The following is a 23,823-nucleotide window of genomic DNA, read 5'->3' on the forward strand; positions in this document are numbered from 1 at the left end:
TGTAAACACTGGTATGGACTAAAAGCTGTTTTGCATTGATGTAATTTCTCTTGTAATTTGTATTAATTTTGGGAATGCAAATATTTTACAAATCAGTATTTGATTCTTTAGATAAGGTATTTGTCAGGTAAAACACACAAAATACTTGGCCGCTGCTTGCCAAATGCAAAATTGTTTTTGCTTTACTTTATCTCACATCATATACTTTATTTTCGTGACTGTCATGCATCCTAGGCGGGAATTTTAAGACGGGCACTGTGGTGGTATAGTGATTAGCATCGTTCCTCACACAAAGAAAGTCCTGGGTTTAAATCCTGCCAGCCAGTTGCTGTTTTTTCCTTGTGTGGTTAGCTCTCAAAGGCATGCATGGGTTAGGATAATTGGCAATTCTAAATTGAGATGTAAATGGTTGGTGTTTTTCCCTCTCTGTGTTATCCTTGCGATAAACCAGTGACCTACCCAGGGTATACCCCATAGGATTTCTCCCCCCATGACAAACAACTGATAAAGCATAAAATGTCATGAGTGTCAATTTGAGCTACAGTTACAACTATGCGGCTACCAAATACAAAACAACGTGTTCCGTATTCACAGAACTCCCAGCATATTTAGTTTATCTCAGTGAATGTAGGTTTAAGTGTTTTCATCCAGTATTTGCTTTAGTATAGAACTGCTCCGACTTGAAAGCTCAGTTTTGTAGGTGGTCTGAAGTTCCAAGATTATGAAAGACCCTGCTACCGTGTCACTTCCTGTAAGAACTAAGACAAACCAAAAGGAAAACAGCAGCGTCGGTTTTCCCCCATGTCTACTGAAAAATAAAAGCAACACACTGTCTATCAGAGTAGACCAGCTGTTCTTTTATCATCTCATCTCCTCTTATCTTGCCTATATGTGACAAAATAGTGACACAAGTACAGGTTAAGCCAACCAAAAGGTAACTTACAATATTATTCTACTTGGTAATAATTTTCTATGTTGGAATCTGTGTTGTAACCCAACTGGAGTCAAGGAGATGATGTGATTATATTTGGCTCCATATAGCCAAATAAGGTGGTAAAGTTGCACAAAATGCTTGAAGAAGCAGGAAAACATCAAATACCTATCCACTCACTGATTTTAAACAAGTCAAACTCTTGGTCAGCTGTATGACATTTTCACATACATTTTCACATATTCAAATAAGACAATGCATTTTTAAATGAATGAACCAAATGGGGAAAAAAAAATGTGAAGAAGTTGCCGTGGTGCCTTGAAGCCACTGTTATGAATTAGCAGTACACAAACTAAACTGAAGTGAGGAAAATTACATTTATTTCACTGATAACTCGCAAAAGCAAAGACTCCAACTCCATCTTTGGCATAAATGAGGAGCTAAATGGAATTTGGTATGGGACAAGATTGAAAACACGAGCCATGTGCAAAAAGCAAAACATCCTGTTGCCATATGTGTAAACTGGCCGTGGGAGAATCCAAGGCAGAGACAGACTGTTTGATGAGTTCCAGTGTATATAATTTTTTATAACTTGTTTGAGAAAAAAAAAAAAAAAAAAAAGAAGTAATTATAGCAGCTTTGGAGGTGGGATTCGGGAAAAGGGTGCCTTGGGTCTTGAGAGCTCTTTGCAAATGTAAAGCAAATTAGATCCCAGGATCTGCAGGTAACGTCTTGATCATGCTCAATCATCCAGGTAAGCAAATCCCCAAAAGTTGGTTCTATTATTCTGTTAATCTGGACGTATTGTTTTCCAGTGAGAGCTGACTGCAGGTTTTCCCAATCTTACAAACAGTACATTTGCATAATGACAGAAACTAGCAACACTGAAGGAACGATGGGCTGGGAGATCATTAATATGCAAATTCTCATGACCATTGATCAACAACTCAAATCAAAGCTGAAAAAGATCACCACGAGTTTTAAAACGAGTGTGCGGTACCACCAGCAGTGTCTGATCTAATGACCTTAAAGCCCGAGAAGATGAATGTGGTTTCAACAGGTCAGATAAATATTGAGGAGCTTGACCATGTAGGGCCCTAAAGGTTAGAACTAAAATTTTAAAATGAAACCTAAAATTTACAGGTAACCAGTGAAGGGAGGCCAAGATTGGAGTGATATGCGATCTTCTCTTGGTGCCTGTTAAGAGACGTGCTGCAGCATTCTGCACAGTCTGAAGACTATTTAAGGCTGATTTGTTAAAACAAGTAAAAAGGCCATTACAGTAGTCTAAACTAGAGATGGCACGATACCACTTTTTTATGTCCGATACCGATACCGATATCATAAATTTGGATATCTGCCGATACCGATATGAATCCGATATAGTGTTTTTTAATCAACAAAACTGTTTTTTAAAATATCTTGCTGCATTTTGCAAGTCTGCAAGTTCATACTCAAGTTTAAAACAACAACTACACTAAAGCTATTCTGTTATACCTGTATACAAAAAAAATATTTCATAGTTCAGCAATACTGATCAATCTAATAAACTTAGACCTACACCATCCTCCCTAGTCTGGTATTTTAAAGAGTACTTAGCGTAAATATTAAGCAACCTAACTAATAGGGTTCCAACTCCCAGCAACAACAAAAATAAATAAATAAAAAATAGGGAACCACCCCTCACGCTCCACCTCAATGATGCTTAATCAACGTAATCAACCTTAATTTGATGCAGTGTGAAAAAAAATGCACAGAAATCAATTATTTTTCAAGAAATATTAAATAGATTCAACATCTTTCTTCAACAAAATTGCAGACTGCACAGATGGTACCTTCCCAAAGGAAAATGTACTATAGCTTACTAGGGTATATATATTAGACTTAATAGTCACTATATACAGTAATTGACTTCTATTCATTTTACATCAAATTAAAACTTTGGGTGTCAGATAATTATTTATTAAAAGCTAGACATTTTAAATGAGAATAAGAAAGAAAAGTATGTCTTTGTGCCCCCTTTTCCCAGTTAATGCCCTATCGGCCCCCCTGGCTAAACTTTGCTAGATCCGCCCCTGCACAGTTACCAGCCGTCAGCTACGTAGAAAAAGATCCTGGTGTAGAAAGTAATATTAAATAAATTCTAACAACAGCTTATCAAGCTTAAACGTGCTGCTGTTGTTCAGCCGCTGGTTTACTCTTTCTGGCGCAAAGTGGACCAAAAACAAACAAGAGAGACTCACGACAGAAAAGCCGATCAGCTGATCATTAGCAGTTTCACGATTGAAGTAGCAGCCGGAGAACGAGAGGCAGTCGCTCGTTAAGCTTAACGTGGGAATGCTTTACAAACATTCAGAGATGGACTTACACACTTGCTTTACTTCTCTCGGGGATAACTTTGTCGGAGATGAAATGCCAGGTTGCTAGCGAAGCTCCAAATGCTATCCAGACCACAGGTCCCGCATGCCACAGCTGCTCTATCACGTGATGCATACTGCTCCGACGTTCTGAGGCGAGTTACGGCGTGTTGCAAGTTTTGTGAGGTGCTTTCGTGATATTTAATGGATCGGATTACATTTTTTATTTTTCTCCGATATCCGATCCAGTAATTTAGGTCAGTATCGGACCGATACCGATACGTAATATCGGATCGGTCCATCTCTAGTCTAAACGAGAAGAAATAAAAGCATGAATAATCATCTCAAGTTCAAGCTTTGATACCATTAGTCTGAGTTTAGAAATATTCCGTAAATGATAAAAACAGTTTGTTTGTGTGTTTGTGTGTCTACAAACCGATAGCACAACTTTGACCTGAATGGGATGTGTAACAGGAAAAAAGAATTTGCTGTCCAAAAGTCCAAAAAGAACAATAAAGCAAATTTATTTTTGGTCGGCGACCACAAAAGCAAAAGCCACAGCTTTTTGGAGTGATGGGCTCTACACAGAAGAATCAAAGGATTGCTTGGCTACAATAACATTATACGTGTTTTTCTTGTTTTGCCTTAAGGCACAGTAGACCTACATAGATTTTTACGTTTTTATCTTTTATGTTAAGGAAAAAGAGCTAATGTGTAATTAAATGTGCCATATAAATAAAAAGGCAACAGCCATATGTTTGGTGAACATCAAAGAAGTCTTTTCATACTAGCTGTGAAGCACGGAAGCCTAAATGTTATGGTTTAGGTTGTCTTGCAGCCTCGTAGATAGAGGGCTGAGTCAACTTTGAATTCATATAAAACATTACTTGAAGAAAAATGTGAAGACATCTGTTTGAAGCCGAACATGCAGCGGAAATATCAATGGGGTAATAATCCTTAGCTCAGGAGTAAATCCACCAAGGATGTGCTTAAAAAAGAAGAAGAAACACAGGGTGGCCTAGTTAAAGAATCCCAGTGAAGTATTGTTTTTTGGAAGAACATTACATGCATCAATGTTTTTGTTGTTATCTTTAGGTACTGCGTCAAAGATGGTCAAAAGGAATGTACTTTTTTTTTTTTTTTTTAATCACTACTGATTAGAATAAAATACCAGCCTCATCAAAAAAAAAAAAAATTGCTCACATGAACATTAAGTTAAGTGACTGAAAGGCTGCCTCTCCACTGCCCTATGAAAGACCGGGATTATTTTCTCTGTTTTAATGCAGTGAATGGAATTTGCACTCATTATTGTTGAGTTTGAGACTTAAAATTCAGAAAACCAATAAATTCACCCTCTCAGCTTCAAAACAATCATGTGATGATTTGCCAATAATATAAAATTAGAAGGGAAAATAATGACCAGAGAGATCCTTTGGATTTAGCTTTGCCCTGTTTTTCAAAGAACTGACAGGCCTTTCACCACACACACACACAGACACACACAAAACAAAACTGCAGAACTCATGCCTCTGTACTTAGATAACCAAGAAGCCTGTTATTTTCACCAACAGAGAAAACCAATTTAAATTATCAGCTTTCCTTTGGACAAATTAAATGAATATTTGCATGAGAGCTGAAAAACAGAATATATCCAGATTTTAAAATACATTTTACCAGTATATACAATTCCAGACTCATACCAAAGAGACTTCCATTTCTCAAATGCATTAGATCCATAGTTTTGTTCCTACCCAGGTTACACAAGGACAATGCAATGCTCCTCCTTCCCAGCAATGTGTACTGTAAAGCCATCACAGCTGAAAAATGAGCCAAAGGCCCTGAGCACAGTTCACATTTTGCAATGGATTATGTCCTCTGATGTATTTTTGAAAATATGGTACAAATAATGTGACACTAACTTAAAGCAACAAACTCGATTGCATTAATTTGAGAAAATAGACATAATAGTTGTAGTTAATCAGATCCACACTCTCCAACGCTTTCTGTATAATTATTTAATATAACTAATCACTGTCATTGCACCAACAAAAAAAAACTATACAGGCCTAATAGCGGGCAGATGGAGTAAGGTCTGGTATCCATTATTTTGTGGAAAGAGCAACTTTCTGGGAGATTCCGCTGTTTTGACGTTGAAGGAATGTAAACAGTGTTGATTTCTACAGTTCTGGCTTCATTCCACACACAACAATCAAGCAAACAATAGAGACATAGGGCTCAATAAATCAAATAAAAATATATTTTTGACGTTAATATTTTCACCCTTGGACAGTTTCAGTTTTATGCTACACTGGTTTAACGGAAAATCTGAGACATGAGCTCAAGTTCTGTTTTTGTGTTTTTTGTTAAAGCCAAGTCACAACTCTCCCAATAACTAGAGTACAAAAATTTCATGGCAAGGATTAAAGTAATTATCCATTTAGGCTGAATGTGTCAAAATCAATTATTTAATACCAACTAAATAACAAAGCAGGAGTTTGTACACCTGGGGCTCGCTATCTAAACAATTTGTATGGATAAAAACTATTTGTTTACATTTTCCCCCGACACATAAACTAAATGTGACGTAAGCATGTGCGGACTGCATGTGTTCTTTGAACCACGTGTACACATTTTCTTAAGAATGTCAAGCTTGATAAGATGCAGAGGAAAAATTAGCTGAGACATATTATAAGAGTCTTCTTATTATGCCCAGGCTTTTGTTTGTATGTTGATAGGTGGTTGCTAGGCAACTTGATCTCATATTATATGCATACTTCAGGTTTTGTGGAAATACATTGCAAATTACTAATGTGAAATTTAAATCATACAGTGCTTTTATAAGATGATGTTGGTGCAAAAACAGTGCTACCGCCACTACTATTCTTTAATGTGGTTTCATTTGCCATAAATAGGAGTGCAAATTTCTCAAACTAAGTACAAGATCACTGGGATTTACAAAGAGGATCATGCATATACATGCTTTTCTAAAATCTGACATGTGCACATTTGCTTTTCTGCTTTCATGGTTGTCTGACTAAAACACACAGTTTTAGTCATGAAACTACACACGGCACTTTGCCTCTGGTCTCTGGTATTTGCACTGTGCAAGATTTAGCAATCAAAGGCCTTAATGTGAAAGGATTTCTTTGAAGACAAAATCTTTTTAAATTGCAAAAATCAAAGAGAGGCACCACCTAAATCTCTAAACTGCAGGGCTGCTTAGAAACCTCTGTAGGTATTGTACTGGCACTAACCACAGAGGACTTAAGGTGAAACTTGGAACATTTGCAGAAAAGTCTACGTTAGCATTAAGCTAAGAAAAGACGTGGTGAACTTCATAACAACAAGTCAAACCTAGGAAAGGTTTGACATCTTAGCATACCAAAACTAAAGACATGGATTAATATGAAAGCCAGATTTATAAACCGTTCCATGCTCGCAGGAAAACAACAAGCTTGCAAAAACTACAATTCCCACATTTTATGAAAACGAGGATGTTTTTACAGCAGCTTTCTAATGTCCCTCCCCACAGTCAGAGCGGCAGTTCTCAGCTGATTTAACATGGAGCTAATGAGAGGGCCTGAGAAAGCTATTGCAAACCACAAATGCACGTGCAATGCTTGTTAACACATGAACACGTGTATTTTTTAAGCATTATAGAGAATTTCTTCAGGCCTGGCTAGGACTGCATGGTTTAAAAACTTTAATACCACTTCATAGAATATCTTAGTTGTTAATACTTTGACTTAAGAAGGTGACATTTTAATTATATCATATTTAAAAATAATGCAAATTACATGAGAAAGTCTGTGATATGTATAAATTGATCTTGGGTTGTGAGCTGACCTATTTGATCTACCATGAACTCCTTTAGCCCCAAATGTTGACTTTGTTTTTTCCCCTTTTTTAAAAGTTGAAAATATTAATTTCATGTAAATGGACACAAGTCAGCACAGATGAGACCACACTGATGATAAGCCATGCTCAGAGACACGACTCATCAATCTACACTGTGATCATTACACAAACTGATGCGAGACTCTGTTACACACTATAATTTAAATCCCCTCCAAAGTAGTTAAATGATAAATAACACAATCAATAATGTTGAGTGAGGTTGTCTTTCGGTAATTAGAGCTGCTCACAACCAGCAAGTCTGAATATCTTGCATGAAAGCCAGTTTCTACAAGTGTAATACCACACAGCTGACAAGTACCTGGCAGTAAAAGGTTGAGAGATTTAAATGAAAACAGACAAAACCCAACACTCGAGTCTCCCTGTAAACTGCTCTGGAATATTTTTGGCAAGATGGCATCTACATAGCACCTGAGACTCATTTCTCGTTTCTCTACAACAGTATCTGATTACCATTTCAGGATTAGGAAACTGTAAGAATACAACAGAGCCAAGGGTTTTGTTTTATGTGAGCTTATCTAAACTGACAGAGAAGCATTCTCAGCTTTTAACATGGACATTTGTAAAATAAAAATACAATTTAAAAAAAAACCCTGGAAGACAGAATCTGTTTAGTTAGAGACAATTATGCTTCCTACGGCAATCCTCCTTTTAGAACGAATCAGTTCTGCCATTTACTGATCGTACGAGGATAACTGTTAACCTAACAGACACTTTTTGAAAATTTAGTTCACATTTGTTAGGGCTACTTGGAAAGCAATTTGGGATTCCATCTGCTAAACTTTGCCAATTTTGCCACTGGGGGCAACAACCAGCATTTTGGTGCATCCGGTGTAGCTAAGACAGTCTATCAGATATCGGGTTCAAGACTGTTCTGGTACAGGCCATTGCTTACAAAAGCAGCTGAAATGAGAAAATTGTTCCCACTTGTGTTCCACACACAGTTTACCTGCATACAACCAAAACCTGCTCAAACATGATGGAAACCATAATGTGTCCAATGCTCAAACTATTGTCCTTTGCATACAAATATTGCACATTTGTGTGTGGATATTCATTTAGGGATTTACTTGGGAAGTGACCTGTGAAAACAGCTGTCAACTGAGATTTCATGCTCTGTCATCTAAAGTCCAACATTAGCTTTGAGCACAAAACAATCAACACTATAGATTTCCCTTGATTTGGGTTGAGGATTGCATAATTCTAGGTATTGTGATAACAATGACAAAGCAGTAATCAACCATTACTCAAAATCAAGAAGTCTGTCTTGATGCTTTTATAGCGCTGTTACATTTATAGCTTTGAAAAAACACCATCAATATCCACAAAGCTGAACACCTGTTATTGTATTCCTACGGTGAGAAGTCGTCACTCTCAGTCTCTCAAAACAGCTCAACTCCTACTGGGTTGCCAAGCAACTATGCTATCAAATACACCCGCTAAGTGCCAGATGTCGCTGTCTGACAATGATAAAAGCCTATTGGAGAAAGACTACTCACTGACCCCAGGGGCACAAGAATGGACAGCACAGAAAATTTTCAGAACAGCCTTAAAGCACCTTTAAAAAATAAATACAATTAAAAATATATATCTATCCATAAACACCTAGACTATTTCTACATCATATTAGCAGCGAGATTTATTTACACTCAAGCATCCTGGGTAGTAGGGTCAACCAGTCCAGTATCAAGCTGTTCTCGATAACATGTCTGCGTTATGACCTCCCTTGTGTGAATACTGCCAAGTGATTACATAATGCTGTACATTCCTGGTGCCTGGTATCTACTGTGTTAGATCCCCCATGGAGCATAGGGAGTTATTCTCATTTAACAGGCTGAGAGCTCCTCTGTAAACATTACACTGGACTGTTAAGAAATCGCTTGACATGTCCTGTTCATCAGCATTGCAACCGTAGAAAAGCACATTTTTTCCTTGTATAGATGCAGAAAATCCTTAGATGCATGCATGCAACAATTCTTCACATTTTCTGTGTTATCTAGGCTAATGCGATCAATCAGAATAGTGTGCGCATTATTAAACAGTTCAAAGAAAAACATAATGAAATCAATGACATTGGCTAACCTTAAAATAAAGGGAGAAGGACTGCTCCCCCCCAGCTATTCTCTTTTGTTCATGCAATGAGTATTCTGGCAAAGGGAAGAACCAGATCGAAAAGGTGCCCTTATTAAAATTAATTTTAAAAAAAAAGTTTTCCCCCCAATCAAGGCAAGTGGAGAAAAGGCAGGCTGTACTGGAAGTTGAATGAGGAGAGAGAACAACAAGCCAAAACCCAAGGTTCTCCATAGATAAACAATGAAAGCTCTAGGGGGAGTGGTTAAGGGCTGGGTGGGGTGCGCGTGCGTGCACATTTATGGGAGTGTGGTGAGCGCACATGAGCGCAGGATAAGTCGGGGGTGCCCCACATGAAACATTTCTAAAATAGCAACCGCAAACCAGACGGAATGTAAATCTGCACTTTGAAAAGAGTTGAAGAAAGAGAGGTTTGAGGGACGAAGAAAAACAGGTATTCATTTCAGCCCATTTACAGTTCCAGGAGCATAGAATTGGGTCACAGCACTCCAGCTCCACTTGGACTGTTGAAATAAGACTCCTGGTTTTATTTTCTTGAGTAATGAATTACAGGTTTTTCCACCGACTGAAGCTCAATTATATTACAGCTCCTGAAAGCCTCATCATGCCCAGGATGAAGGAATTCAACGCGTAAGCAAAGTCGAATAGAATTGTTTAATTGTATCAGCATGTTTCAGTAAAATCTGCAAAACCCAGGAGAAAACGGGAGAGAGGAAATGTGGCAAACTGCAACCAGGCAATATCCAGTCAAGAGTAAAACCAGCAGGCAAATGAACTTAATCATTTATACTGCTGAACTGTATTTGCTGATGTGTGTTTGAATACAATAAATGATTCAGTGATTAAAGTGCTCTAAAAATGCAATATACACACATATTCTTTCAGTGCATGTCTTCTTTTTAATAAGTCAGGCAACTTTTGCTGCACAGAACATATCGTGTAGTGTTTAGTGGTGCATTTTCAGACATGAAACATACAGTATTGCCTGTATACTCCTCTCCATATCTGGCGATTTACAATTTTAGTGTCATGAATTCTTCTTAAAAAACTATTTTTGATCATTTCTTACAATCTTTCCATTTATAGCCTAAAAATTCTCCAACTTCTTAGAAAATGGTTGAAAATCATCATTGATTGCCCTTTTAGCAAACTGTTGTTGGGACAACAGCCAGCACCCATCCCATCCTTCTCCATTGTTTTTGCAGTGTGACAGTACATAAAAAGTATTTATATGAACAAAAACGGTCATCTCAGTTCTTCCATCAGTTGATCACTGGGGATTTAAACTCTCTCATAACTCAAACTTCAATCATAGTGAAGTCTTTTTAGGTCTAATAAGGCAAAACCGATTCCAATAGAGAGAAGAGTACATCTATTCTGCTGGCACATTTACAAGTATAACACATTTTTATTGAATTACATTCAAAATCTGTTTTAAAGATCACAATAGCTCTGAGAAACAGATGACTAACTCATCAGAGCAAAAAAAGAAGGATTTTTACATTCAGACATATGGGATTTTCCTTCTCTTGCGCTGGCCCTGCACATATTTTCCATTCATGACTGAAATGTTTTCAAAAGTTGGACTGTGTAAGGCTTCTCCATCTTTACTTTCACTTTAGACTAGGTAAATATTGTGGTGCTTAATGGCTAGCAATTCAGTCCCTGGCTCTTCCACATCGTGAGACGCCCTTAGCAAGATGCTGAACTGAAGTTGTTCCCGACAGCAGGTGACATCTTTGGACGGCACCGCTGTGCAATTTTGGGTGGACGAGTGAGGCAAAGTGTTGCAAACAGCTAATGTCATGCCTTAGATTATCAAAGTTCAGTTATTTTAAATGAATCATGCAGCTAAACTATAGAGTTTCTGATGTGTGATTTGCCTGCGTTTGGTTGGGTTTGAAGGTTAAAGTGAGGATCGTGTCTTAGTATGAGATAAAGACTTGGGGAAAGTCCAACAACTCTACAGTGGATGTGATGGAAGCTGCAACACCAGAGCACTGTTTGAATACTCAAGAGGGAGCAATAAAAGGGGAGAACAAGAGAAAGCCTGCAGCACATTCCCCAAAAGACACTCACTTCCTGCCTGCGAGTCTTACCCAGCATCCAGGAGGAAGAGGAGGTTAAGCGCCCGCCCACACACACACAGACACACAAACCTACACCTCATCATTTAGATATAGAAACAAGCCACTAAATGTCTATTCTACCATTTAGAATTTCTACACTGCTTAAAAATAAAACGTTTTCATTCCGTCCCACAAATTCAAAAATTGTGAACTAGTACCAGTATCTTCAGATCCCCTAGTGTCTAAAATAACTTCATTATAATGCTGAAAATAATTGAAAATTCTCTCAGTGTCATATGCAGCGGTTTTTCCATTTAGAAATAAGCCTAACCAATAGTGTGTGGTTTAGAAGCAGGAAAACAAATTAGTTCAGTGACGAAAATGATTCACTTAGTCTAATTGCAGGCTGCTGTCGCAGTTACTCAGCAAACATGTTGTTAGGATGTGTATAAACAGTGGCCCACCAGGAGCCAAAATTCACTCACAAACACAGCTTAACTCTAATCATTAGTAGTCTAAATGATCCAGAGCTCTTACAGTTGAGCCATGCATATTAGAGCACATAGGTAATACATGTGTGAAAACTCACGGAAAATCATGTTGCACTTACAGATGCATTCAATTTTGATAATTGGAGTTGGAAACAAATGTTACCTCTTTCCCACACTTGCCCCCAGTTTCTTAGTTTCGTGAGTTTGAATAGCGATGTAATAGGCACAAAAGTTCTCTTACACTGTTCCCTGCCCACACAAGACCATCCCTCTGTTAATGTCTCCAAGCCATTAACTTGGGAGTTCTATTTGCGGGTGCCAAGAGTACAAAAGTAAATCCAGATAGCTGTTAGGGTGAGATTTTGTTGTCACTTTACACTCTATTTACTGATCTAAGCCCAGGAACCTGTGTCCCTGCCAATGCGAGAGACAGTAAATTTGTAATTGAAAAGCCGTTAATAATTTCCATTTTCTCCTGAAGCAAACTGTGCCAGAACAGGGGGGATAGTAAAATGCGGCTGATTCGAACAGCAGGTTAAGTGTGTATCATGGGATTCTGTTTCAGTGCAAAGTCGTGGAGACGTGCTGGTGACTCACCAACATCTTTTAATGGGCACAGAGGGCTACTGGGTCACTTTTATTCACCAGAATTTATGCAACCCCTGACTAAAGGGCTCTCAGTAGGTTGATGTCCTTCTCTGACCCCTTACCTGTATGTTCTAAATAAAGCTAGGTTTCATACTGAGAAATCATTTGGAAGCCAATAAAAGCAAATGCACTTGTAATATAAAGCTACAGAGGGTCATATCCCATACCGGTGAATAAAATGCTTGGAGTTGAAACAATAGATTAAATGTACCGTATGAAAGCTTACTATATATATTATTCATTGCTGTTTCAGACTGGAATCTTTGAATTAAACATGATGAATATTTAACCACATGGTACGCAGGCAAGTGGTCATCTCTCATCTGCCTCAAATCCTCCCATCAGTTTCCCTGAAGATTAGTTGTGAATGCAGTTTCCAAGCAGTACTGTAAAAGTTTTCCATGTCTTTAAAGAAATGAAATAAAATAAAATGTATGCCAGCTGCTTACATATAATCTGTATTTTAACAAAGCAAAAATGCAAACAGTGCAGGAACATTACCTGAATCTGGCAAAAAAAAAGAAAAAAAAAAGAAAAAGAAAAAAGAATAGGTTATTGCATGATTTGACCCACAGCTCTTTCTCTGGGGTCAAAAACACTTAATTTTCCAAGAAAGAGAAGCCAGAGATACCTCACAGACAATAAAACACTGGGTAAAAATACACTGGAGCTCCCATAAAATGATTTCACTATGCTCCAAAACTCTGGCCTACAGAACATGATGTACCACATCAAAATCTACAGTCTATCCAATCAAAACACAGCCAGATGTTAGAATGCTCTGACCAAACGGGATGACGACAAAGGGGATGTGAATTTACACCTACTGAGCAAATAAATAAATAATAATAATTTTTAAAAAATGAGAATATATGATCATGTAGGCTTAAACAAACTTTTGAACTTTTTCTATCCTAATGAATCGTCTGCAATGTTCTGCACACGCTTGGATTGCAAAATGTTTACTGCAAGATAACCAAGGTAGCTATGAGGAGACCTCAGATCTCGGCTTCAGATCAAAACCAGTGAAAATAACTGTTAAAGCACTGTGGTATTTAAACCTGCACCTACAGCTGACTATAAAGATCAAGAGTGGATCCCAACAGCCTTTCCTACTCTGCATCCTAGCTGCAATGTCAACATGTGCAGCGTCAGCCATGATGTCATAAAAGAGCAACTGGGAAACAAGAGGTTGGCAAAGATAAAAATCTGACAAACTGTACAGATTACATATGGCATACGCACACGCAGACACACTGCATGACGTGGCGTGCGGTGTGTCCGGAACACTCGGATTTAGGGCCAGCCTCTAGCAAAGTTGTTTTCCTGGAAGAGTTGGGGATGACATGGAGCACTGAGGAATGTACAGAGCAGTTAGGCAGCAGCAAGGACTTTCTCAAGAGGGAACTACGTGTGTGCATGTGTATGTCTGTGTTTTTAGTATAAGGGATGGACTTCAAAACCTGCCTCTTTTCAGAGCCTAGTTCCAGTTAGGACAGCTCAGACTAAACCGATGAACCGCATTCCCCAAGTTAAAGTCTTAAAAAAATATTAAGCAATAGTCATTACTGCTGTCAACACACACGATATAGTGTCCTTGACAGCGTTTCAACATGATTATGACTGATAATATTCCTCCTAAAGTCTTGTTTGGCTGCTCATCAGATCCAAGTCACTGAAATGATAAAGAATCCAGCCCACTTATGTAATGCTCTAATATTCCACACTCCAGCGTTTTGAAATCTGTGATAAATTACATCAACCTTTTGAGTTTCCAGGGACCTCTTAACTCTTAACTGAGTCTGACTGGGCCTCTCTTTACAAGCCTGTCATCGCTTGTTTAAGTGTTCATTGTCACTTGCACGTCATTAGGAGAGATCCCACTTTTAACTTTTCATCAGGATTCTGTTGTATTGAAGACAGAATGGATCACACAGTGTGATGCAATTACAGCTGTTGCTACTGGATTTGTTTAACGGCTTATGGTAACTAATCAACTTCCAGTTTATTATTTTCTAAAAGTCAAGCAAAGGTTTTGCATCATGCAGACTATTTTGCAAAGAGCCAGACACTCAGTTTACTCTACAAACAAATGCAGACTGCAGTAGTTGCTGCAGCGACAGCCTGTGGCTGGAGCACGCAACTACCCAAAAAAAATACCTCCAATGATGGTTAACCGACTTCTTCGACCTTCTGTTTGTTAAGGTGCAAAAATTAAGAAATGTGGACGTCCATTTTTCCAGGGCTGCCCACAGCTTCTGAGTGGTTAGCTATTACGCTGTTTTCTTATGTCCACGCCATTAATTGGAAGTCAATAGCTAATTGGCGCGGCCCATTTGACTTAATTGATTTTTCTCGGATTAAGCAAATGACACGCTCAAATTCCCCGAATAAGAGGCCTGAAATTTAAACAACTTCGAAAAAGTTTGATTATATGAGTCTAAAATAAACAAAGGGCCGGGCGAAAGCTGCTTCGGGATGCAAGGCATTGTTCGTTTAAATGTTTAAACTATCTAACTTTGCACATGGCTAATTTTATTACCTAATAACATGACTTCCAGCTTTTTACGGTCCACCCGAAACCTCTCCTCAGTCCACTCCGGGTCTGGCAGCGAGTGAGGGCCGCTGAGATCTTCCTCTGAGCCCGGCAGAGGAGAGTCTGCGCTGCGCTCGCTGTTGGAGCCCTGGTCCGACTGCTGCAAGTATCCGCTTAAAGCGTCGCACTGGGCAGCCATTGTGCTGCACGGAAACTTCTCCAGCGGCCACTGCGTTTAACTCAAAGTTAGGTCGAGTAGCAGGAAAGCGCCGTTACTTCTGCTACTTTTTATTCCGTCACTTCGAGTCGTTGTGGAAGCTCATCTCAACGCAGTTGTGACCTTCCTCTGCAGTTTTCTTTAAGCTCCTTCGTTTCCCCCCATTAGGCAGGCTTCTAAAAATAGGCAGGCGCACACGGAACCACTCGCTATAGGTTGTCTGGCGAGTTAACGGACGGCTACAGTACACGCACCAAACATACCAAGCAACTCCTCAGGAAAGTTTCACGTGTCATCCAGCAAAAAAAGCGGGACTCCTCCCAGAAACTTTTCTCGAGGATCTATACCTCCCCCTGGGTTCCTGAGAAGTTCCCCAAACTTGAATATGTGAGAGTTTTTGGTTTTGATTTGTGTTTATGCTCGTAAGGGCACAACTTGTATGTCTCATTTATGGGAAACTGTTGAGGGATTATATTGCCATTTATAGCCACGGAAATCATAGTTATTATGAGTCCAAAATTATACTAAATTACCAGCAGACGTGACAATCAAGTCTCTATAAATAATTAGACACAAAGACAGCTTTGACGTGTGTATAAACCAATTTTGCTGTGACTTTTCCCCCTCCAAACAGCCCTAGGCAAACTATCTATTGGTTTATAGAGGAAACACTAGAGTGGGAAAGGGAAGTAATACAGGAAAGAGAAAACAAAACAAAAGGGAGTGTAGAGGTCACTCAGTAATGCCAGCTATGGACATCCAGAGTTATTCATATTCACTGATCTCAGAGGTTTGTCCTCTACAACAGGAACAGCATTGCTAATCTTTATTTTGATTTAAATGTAAGGTGCCACTTAACGCTGTGCTTGCCAGCCAATTCAGACATAACAAACCTCCATGTTAACAACCCTAATGTGGCAGATGGAGCTTTTATCACACTGCAAACTAATCATGTAGCCGCAGGACCACGGTTCTTGGCCTAATTCGTTTTCCAACTTCTTCCTGAGATCTGGGATTAAAAGTGGTAATTATTAAGTACCTGACAATTTAATTTTAGTCTTATGAGAGAAGTTTTAACTGCATTTCTAAAAATGCAGATGAGCTTTGACATCTGTTCCCTTGAGCTAAACTTTCAAAAAATTCTGTCAAGGGTAAAGCAACCACCTGAATGTCCTACATGCTTATTTAAATGGTCAGGAAAAAAAACACTAGGATGCTTGTTTCTTGGCAGGCTGTAAGAGTTATTAAGACCAAGACAATCCAGTTCAGGGTTGTGGAGGGTTGAAGGTGGGTGGGGGGCTGGAGCCTCTCTAACACAGAGACAGACAACCATTCACACCTACAGCCAGTTTCACTGGATTCAAGCACAGGACGTTGTTAGTGTGAGACAACAGTACGAGTAGTCTTCTTTAGACTATTAGTAAATCCAATAGTCTGAAAAAGTCACATCAAATATTGCTTTGATGTTTTATCAGCTTACTGTGCAACTATTAGGTTTTCTTAAAAACAACCTTTAACATCCAGAACAATACAAAATGAGAAAACAAAGTCTGAATTATTTTTCATTGGAGGAATGTTGTATTTACTGCAGACTAAAACCAGACTACATCATCCATGCAGAATATGTTTATGGTAAATAAAGTAAAAATGCACAAAGAAAGCCATTTATATCATTATAGTTACTGACATATGCACAAACTGTGCTTTTCTCTCTTGATCCATTGGCAAAAATTGCTTTATTTTAAAATGCAGCAAGATTTAAATCATTGACAGAGAGGCTCACACTTTATGATAAAACTTCTAAGTGGTTTGCAAATTGAAGCCATTTTGTGAAAGCAGTGGTTATAAAATAGTGTAATAACAGCTGGGCAAACATGCTTGAGTTCGATTTTAAACAGGAAGTGCTCCACTTATATGGAGACACGAGCTTCATCAGCACAAAGGAAGGAGCAGAGGTGATGGTAATGGGTGGTCTGATTTCAATTGACAGAACAGGCCTCATTTTCAGTTCATAGCCAGAGCAACACTCCATAATAGCCACTATCCACACAATTAACCATTTAGCAAATGGGCCTGAATTAAATGTAACACAAACACGAATATTAAATTATCCACCAGAAATGTTTGGCAAGTAAAAAGTAAAGACTGCCACCTAGTGGTCAGGTTTATGACACCAAGACTTGGTTGTAGAAATGAAGAGTTATCACTGAACCATTTTCAGTTTAGTTGTGAGTACTCCTGAGAAACAATTATAAATTCACTTTTTGCATAATATTTTAATGCAAAAAAATCATGAAAAATAAATTCAGTATCATTCCATACAGCAAAAATGTAAAAGAACCTCCCCAAACTTCCATCTCATATCTAATAATAATAATAATAATAATAATAATAATAATAATAATAATAATGCCAATTTAAGAGAATAAAATAAAATAAACACTAAAAGCAGTTAAGTCAAGTAAGGTCTGGGTAGAGAAAGTGCTTCAAGCATGTCAAACACCTCAATTAGAACCAGTGAGGATAAAGCAATTAAACAGTCATATTCTGAGGTGTTGAGGGATGCGTCTTTGCAGCTGGAACATCAGTCCTTCACATTGCATACCTTTGGGTCCATTCCCTGGCAATTTTGTTGTACCTAAAGAGAAAGAAAATCATGTTAAGAGAACTGTGCACTTGTGTAATTGTGTTTTCTTAACAATCGGCTTTGTACTTACTTTTGTCTGTCTGATTTATAAATATGCGCGATGTCAGGGACTAGGGGATCATCTGGATTTGGGTCACAAAGCAGTGAGCATATGGATAATAAAACTGTTGAAACAAAGACACATAAGAAAATAAATGGATTAATTTAATTTAATTAAATCACCATGGTCACTTTAAGAAAGTTTATTTTTATTTTTTCAAGCTCCTCATATACACAAGAATAACTCTAAATTTGAAATACAAATAAATGAGCTTTGATTTGATGTACACTGACATCAAAATCCTGTTAGTGTAGGTCTTTAGTAAGTGTATTTAAACATAAAACATGCATTTGATATTTTTCTGACAGAAGTGCACAGAGTGCAGAGGTCACATTTCTGGATAATCAACCCTAAAAAAATCCTATTACCCATTTTCCTAAGGGCTAGAAATCATTCACTTGGAAGACTCCAGACTTCGTGACAAGACAGCGGATTGCTTCAATGCAAACTGTGTGCATTATAATGCATTATGCTCATCTTTGAAATTCCCACCTCATGTTATGTTTTACCCAGCATTTCAATTAACTGTTAATTATATTGATTTATTTAAAAAGTTTCATTTCCTGTGATTTCAAAATAAAACGGATGCAAAACAGATACAGATCTGACATGGCACTGCTGTAATTTATCCATCCACACTGATACATTTACATTTTCAAATAACACTGCTGCAAACTCGTTACCATTGTTTATATCTGATAAGGCACATCTGTATGGAGACAGCAGTGGCATGAAAAAAAATCCTATATTTAATTGCACAACATTTACTAGCATAGACAACAGGGTCAGTACTGACGGCCACCATCGTCCCTGTACCCAAATCCTCCACCATCTCCTCATTGAACGACTGGCGACCTGTAGCCCTGACCCCCATCGTAAGCAAATGCTTCGAGAAGCTGGTCAGGGACTTCATCTGCTCTGCACTACCCGACTCACTGGACCCTCTACAGTTCGCATACCGCCACAACAGGTCCACTGATGATGCCATAGCCCTGACACTACACACTGCCCTGTCACACCTGGAGAAGAGAGACACATATGTGAGGATGCTGTTTGTAGATTACAGCTCAGCATTCAATACCATCGTTCCCTCGAAGCTGGACAGGAAACTGCAGGATCTAGGACTGAGCAGCTCCCTCTGCAGCTGGATCCTTAGCTTCCTGTCTGACAGACGCCAAGTGGTCAGACTGGGCAGCATCACCTCATCCCCCATCACACTGAACACTGGTGCTCCACAGGGGTGTGTACTGAGCCCTCTCCTGTACTCACTCTACACCTACGACTGCACGGCCACTAACAACTCCAACATCATTGTGAAGTTTGCGGACGACACTACAGTGGTGGATCTTATCACCAACAGTGATGAGACGGCTTACAGGGAGGAGGTCAGCGCCCTGACCCACTGGTGTCAAGACAACCATCTCACCCTCAACGTCGCAAAGACAAAGGAGTTGATAGTGGACTTCCGGAGGTGCAGAGAAGTACACACCCCCATCACCATCAACGGCGCTGCTGTGGAGAGAGTGAGCAGCTTCCGGTTCCTTGGTGTACATCTGGCTGAGGATCTTACGTGGTCAGTACACACAAACAAAACAGTGAAGAAGGCGCAGCAGCGCCTCTTCTTTCTCAGGAGACTGAAAAGATTCGGCATGAGCCCCCGCATCCTCAGGACCTTCTATCACTGTGCCATTGAGAGCATCCTCACTGGATGCATCACCACCTGGTATGGCAACAGCACCGCCTACAACTGCAAAGCTCTCCAGCGAGTAGTTCGGTGCTCTGAACGGATAATTGGAGGTGAGCTTCCCTCCCTCCAAGACATCTACAGGAAGCGGTGCCTGAGGAAAGCGGGGAGGATCATCAAGGACTCCAGTCACCCCAGCCATAAACTGTTCAGACTGCTTCCATCAGGAAGGAGGCTCTGCAGCATCCGGTCCCGTACCAGCAGACTGAGAGACAGCTTTTTCCATCAGGCCATCAGACTGCTGAACACGTCATAGACACCTCAGCTTCACTACTGGAACTTCAACATTATGCACTCCATACTGTACAGTAATGCCACTGTTTTGCACATGTCTCACTCTGTATATTTTATTTTATTTATTTTATATATTCTATTCATTGTTTACTCTATTTAATTTGTAAAATATGTGTACACACACACACACACACACACACAGAAAAATATTTAGTATACACATCCAGAAATGCATATACTATTATATATTGTACATATATTTATTAGTTTCAGATGTAGCCATTCTTGTATTTTGCTTGTTTACATTATTGTATTTTGCACAACTCTGTTGCTTGTGAAGCTCGCACACAAGAATTTCACTCACATGTGCTGTACCAATGTACCTGCACATGTGATGTGACAATAAAAAGTGATTTGATTTGATTTGACTATGATTAGTTATCCATGCTAACTACTAGTAATCAATAGACGTCTTTGTTTCCTTCTCTAGACTGCATAAGAGTCGGGATCGCCATGAAGTCATCGACAGGTTAATCAAGTTCCTTTGTGAAGCTACAAGATGAATGTTTTTGTTGTTGCAGAAAGGTGGATCTGACTAACTACATGCCAATGAGAAAACCCTGGTTTATCCTCCTTTATAAATCTTTATATTTACCAAAATTAAAAAAAAAAAAACTTTTATGTTTTATTTATATAGTATAACCTGAAAACTGCAAAGTATTGTATAGCAAAGCATGGGAACTGAGGGCTATTTTTTTGTGGATTAAAAGTGCCTTAAATGCAAGTTTAAGGCGCTTTGGAGTTGTTCAGTTTTTAGAACTGGAAACTACAGCCATCTTTTACACCATTTTTTTTCATGCGAAGGAGGATGACGAATTAGGGCAGGACAGGTAGTAAGTAGCTGCTGTCCTTACTTCAGCTGGAGCACAAGGTCACAGGTAGTGATGAGTGGCTCGGGAGGAGCATGTGTTTTAAACGGCCAAGAAAACCTTGGCATACAGGAGGACATCTCTCTTAAAAAAAGCATGTAAGTGTCAGAATGATTAAGACTTATACTGTCATTGCTCGTATCAAACAGGTAGACCATCTTTAAATAATTTAAACATGGCATTGTTGCTTGGCATCAGGAATTGCCTTGCTGAATTTGTATTAGTCATATGGTAAAGGTAGGCGTATACCCCTTTTCACTGAATCCGATGTATGCGCTGAGATGCTGTTAAGTAACGTGCAGACTCCAGCTACTGGGTGTAATATAAGCACAAGTGAAGATAATAATGCTGGAATCCAGTTATAAGAGCAAGAGCAGATATCCTGAGTGCACATGAATTTCTAAACTAAAACTGCTTGTCCATGCTAAAACACAAAACAGGATGAACAGTTAATCCAAATCTCTCAGTTTTAGGGGTCCTTAAAAACCAGAGTACAAGTAAATGTATCAAATACAACGAATCATAAATCCATGTCCATAAAATGAATGTGGACATGGATTTGGTTACCTTTTGATACTGTAAGTGCAGGTGACCACTGTGACCTCAAGATGTCAAGGCAAATGCTACCATTGCTGTTTATGTTTGGGTGATAGATTTTCGTAGTAAAGGCAACCTGTAAATAAAAGCAAAGCACAAATGTGCAAAATTAGCTATAATTTAAAAAACAAATACTGTAATAACAGTATTTTTATTTAAAAGATACCATTCATTTTCTGAATACAACTGGATCTAATAACAATATACAATATTCATTAATCATTTACTCTATACAGTGACAAAAATAGTGTTATCGGTATAGTATAGTGTAGTACTTCTGAGACAATTAGTCTCAAGAACAAATACACTTACCTTTGGTGGTTTAAAGGGATAGTCAGTGGGGAAATGCACAGAAAGGAAGAAAACTCCTCCATGATATGGGCTATCATTCTGAAATAAAGTAGAAAACTGGTTTAAAGTCATACCCAACACTTCTTTCTTAATTACAGGGATATAGTCACCGGTGATACTATCACTATATCTTACCACAATATCACAGTAATGTCATGATCCTTGATGATCAAACAATTATAAGAGCAAAAAGCAGGCATTGTGTATATATCGGCAAAACTAGTTGGAGCAGACTAGTGTCAGGGGGTTCCCCTGCCTCTCGTCCTATGATAGTGGGGATAGGCTCCATTCCCATGTGATCCTGATAAGGATAATTGGAAGAGAATGGATTGATAAAACTGGAAAGCCTTCAATTTTCTATCCCTGTTTACTGATTTATGCCCCCAGAGAGTTTTGTCACAAGAAGCTATTCAACTTTTGCTTCCTTCACCCTTGGTATTTTAAAAAGTCTCTCCATTTAAAACAACAACAACTATGAAATAGTGACTCTATCGACTCAAACTCACATGAGGATGCACTTTAAAGTGACTACATGTTTCAAAAGAATTTCGACACTTGCCATCAGTGTATCGATAATGTGTTGCATGAGAGATACAATATATGGCCTCAATAATGACCTGGCCTTCAGTGAATAGCATCAGGATAGAGTGTGCCAGTCTGTGCTGGCCATAAAGAACAGAAAGGGCTGTAAACTCCACATAAAACACTATTGTCTAGAGATCCAGAAGCAGCTTGGTTTAAAAAGAAAATGTCCAGGAATCATATCCAGAAAAAGCTCACCGGTCCTGTGATGGTAGCTTGCCAGTGAAACACTAAAGAAAACAACGATAAAGAAACAGCATGTGAGCATACAACACAGTCCCAAAAGACACAACTAAACTTTGAGACATGACTAAAAAGTAGCAAAATTAACCAAAAGTCACACTTACTGTCTTCCCCAACAGGTCCAGCAGAACATGAAGCTGGAGGGTCCCTCTGTAGGTCATTTAACTCCTGAAAAAAATCAACAGTTTTAGAGTTTGTCAGCTTGTGCACTGATTAAGAAGCAACACAAGCGTTACATTTTGTTAGACTGTATATTAATGTGGGCAAACTACCCTCTAAATCTAACAAAACCACGACTACAACCGGCAGCGGGTTTGGATTTAGGCTAATAAACCTGCAAAAATGCACAACATGTCACACGATAAAGCCCCGGCCCTTTCTCAAATACTTGATCCTAAAGAGGTTTATCAGTCTCTTCAACACGGCGACAGGCATACACCCAACAATAGCATAACTTAAATATCACAAAAGAAAAGCCTGGCTGAAAAAAACAGAAGGATTGTTATTCCATTTCTGTACCTGTATTGGCTCAAATGACTTGCAGACGGTAAAAAAGAAATACTGACAATTGTTCATTGCGAATTTAAAAACATTATAAAACACTGATAACGCTAGCAAATATGCTGTAAGACAACTGACTCGCTACCGTTAAAGCTATGTTTCCGCATCGCTCCGACCTGTACACCGTACATCAAACAAATTATGTAAAAAAACGATTATTTTCTTTACCTTCTGTATTCTCTTCAGAGCCATGGCTAGTCTTTTAGATCGTTTGACAGACGATAGATATTAACTTTGACAGCTGTCAGCACCAACTACGCTCACTTTCTGCCGACTCGGTGTTATCTGTTTTGACAAACTGATTCTCTCTATTGTTTCCGCGTTTTTGTTGAAGAACGGACCGGTGCATTGTGGGGGTTGGAGTTTTTAGTCAAGCCACTTAAAGGGACCGTTCACCGAGGAACAAATCATCCTTTAAAATTGACTCTTCCAAGAAATTAGTGAACAATTAACTTAGCAAACTTACTACTACACCTTATGTATTCTTTCTTTACTGATATTATGCAGCGGTTTATAACAACTGATTACGTATTTTAATACAGTTAAAAAAATAAAACTTTACATGCTTTCATATTTTTTA

The 23,823-nt window shown here is 38.7% G+C and overlaps 2 protein-coding genes across 2 annotated transcripts in view; both read right to left on the reverse strand.

Annotated features, from left to right (window-relative positions):
• bicc1a (BicC family RNA binding protein 1a) overlaps positions 1-15,571 on the reverse strand; it is a 60,233-nt gene extending 44,662 nt beyond the window's left edge. Inside the window, exon 1 of the mRNA XM_082557446.1 lies at positions 15,045-15,571. Coding sequence (XP_082413572.1) covers positions 15,045-15,237 — 193 coding nt within the window. The 5' untranslated portion in view covers positions 15,238-15,571. The remainder of the gene's footprint in view (positions 1-15,044) is intronic.
• A 1,401-nt stretch (positions 15,572-16,972) lies between these two features.
• Positions 16,973-23,595, reverse strand: LOC309720481 (ubiquitin-conjugating enzyme E2 D4-like). The gene is made up of 7 exons (XM_082557468.1): positions 23,412-23,595; positions 22,787-22,850; positions 22,638-22,669; positions 21,819-21,896; positions 21,477-21,582; positions 17,973-18,066; positions 16,973-17,893 (listed from the first exon to the last, which is right to left on the reverse strand). The coding sequence occupies exons 1-7, from the start codon at positions 23,433-23,435 to the stop codon at positions 17,848-17,850; spliced, it is 444 nt and encodes a 147-aa protein (XP_082413594.1). The 5' UTR covers positions 23,436-23,595; the 3' UTR covers positions 16,973-17,847.
• Between the last annotated feature and the right edge of the window lie 228 nt (positions 23,596-23,823).

The sequence above is a fragment of the Aulonocara stuartgranti genome (genome assembly GCF_965226115.1).
Source record: "Aulonocara stuartgranti genome assembly, chromosome: 13".
NCBI classification, from domain to species: Eukaryota; Metazoa; Chordata; class Actinopteri; order Cichliformes; family Cichlidae; genus Aulonocara; species Aulonocara stuartgranti.

Bases quoted from the DNA above. Each gene is read 5' to 3' on its own strand.
- LOC309720481 (XM_082557468.1), bottom strand. From the start codon at position 23,435: ATGGCTCTGAAGAGAATACAGAAG. The intron at 22,851-23,411 runs GTAAAGAAAATA...GATTTTTTTCAG, and splicing joins CTCTGAAGAGAATACAGAAG to GAGTTAAATGACCTACAGAG. The intron at 18,067-21,476 runs GTAACCAAATCC...TTGTTTCAACAG, and splicing joins TGCACTTACAGTATCAAAAG to TTTTATTATCCATATGCTCA.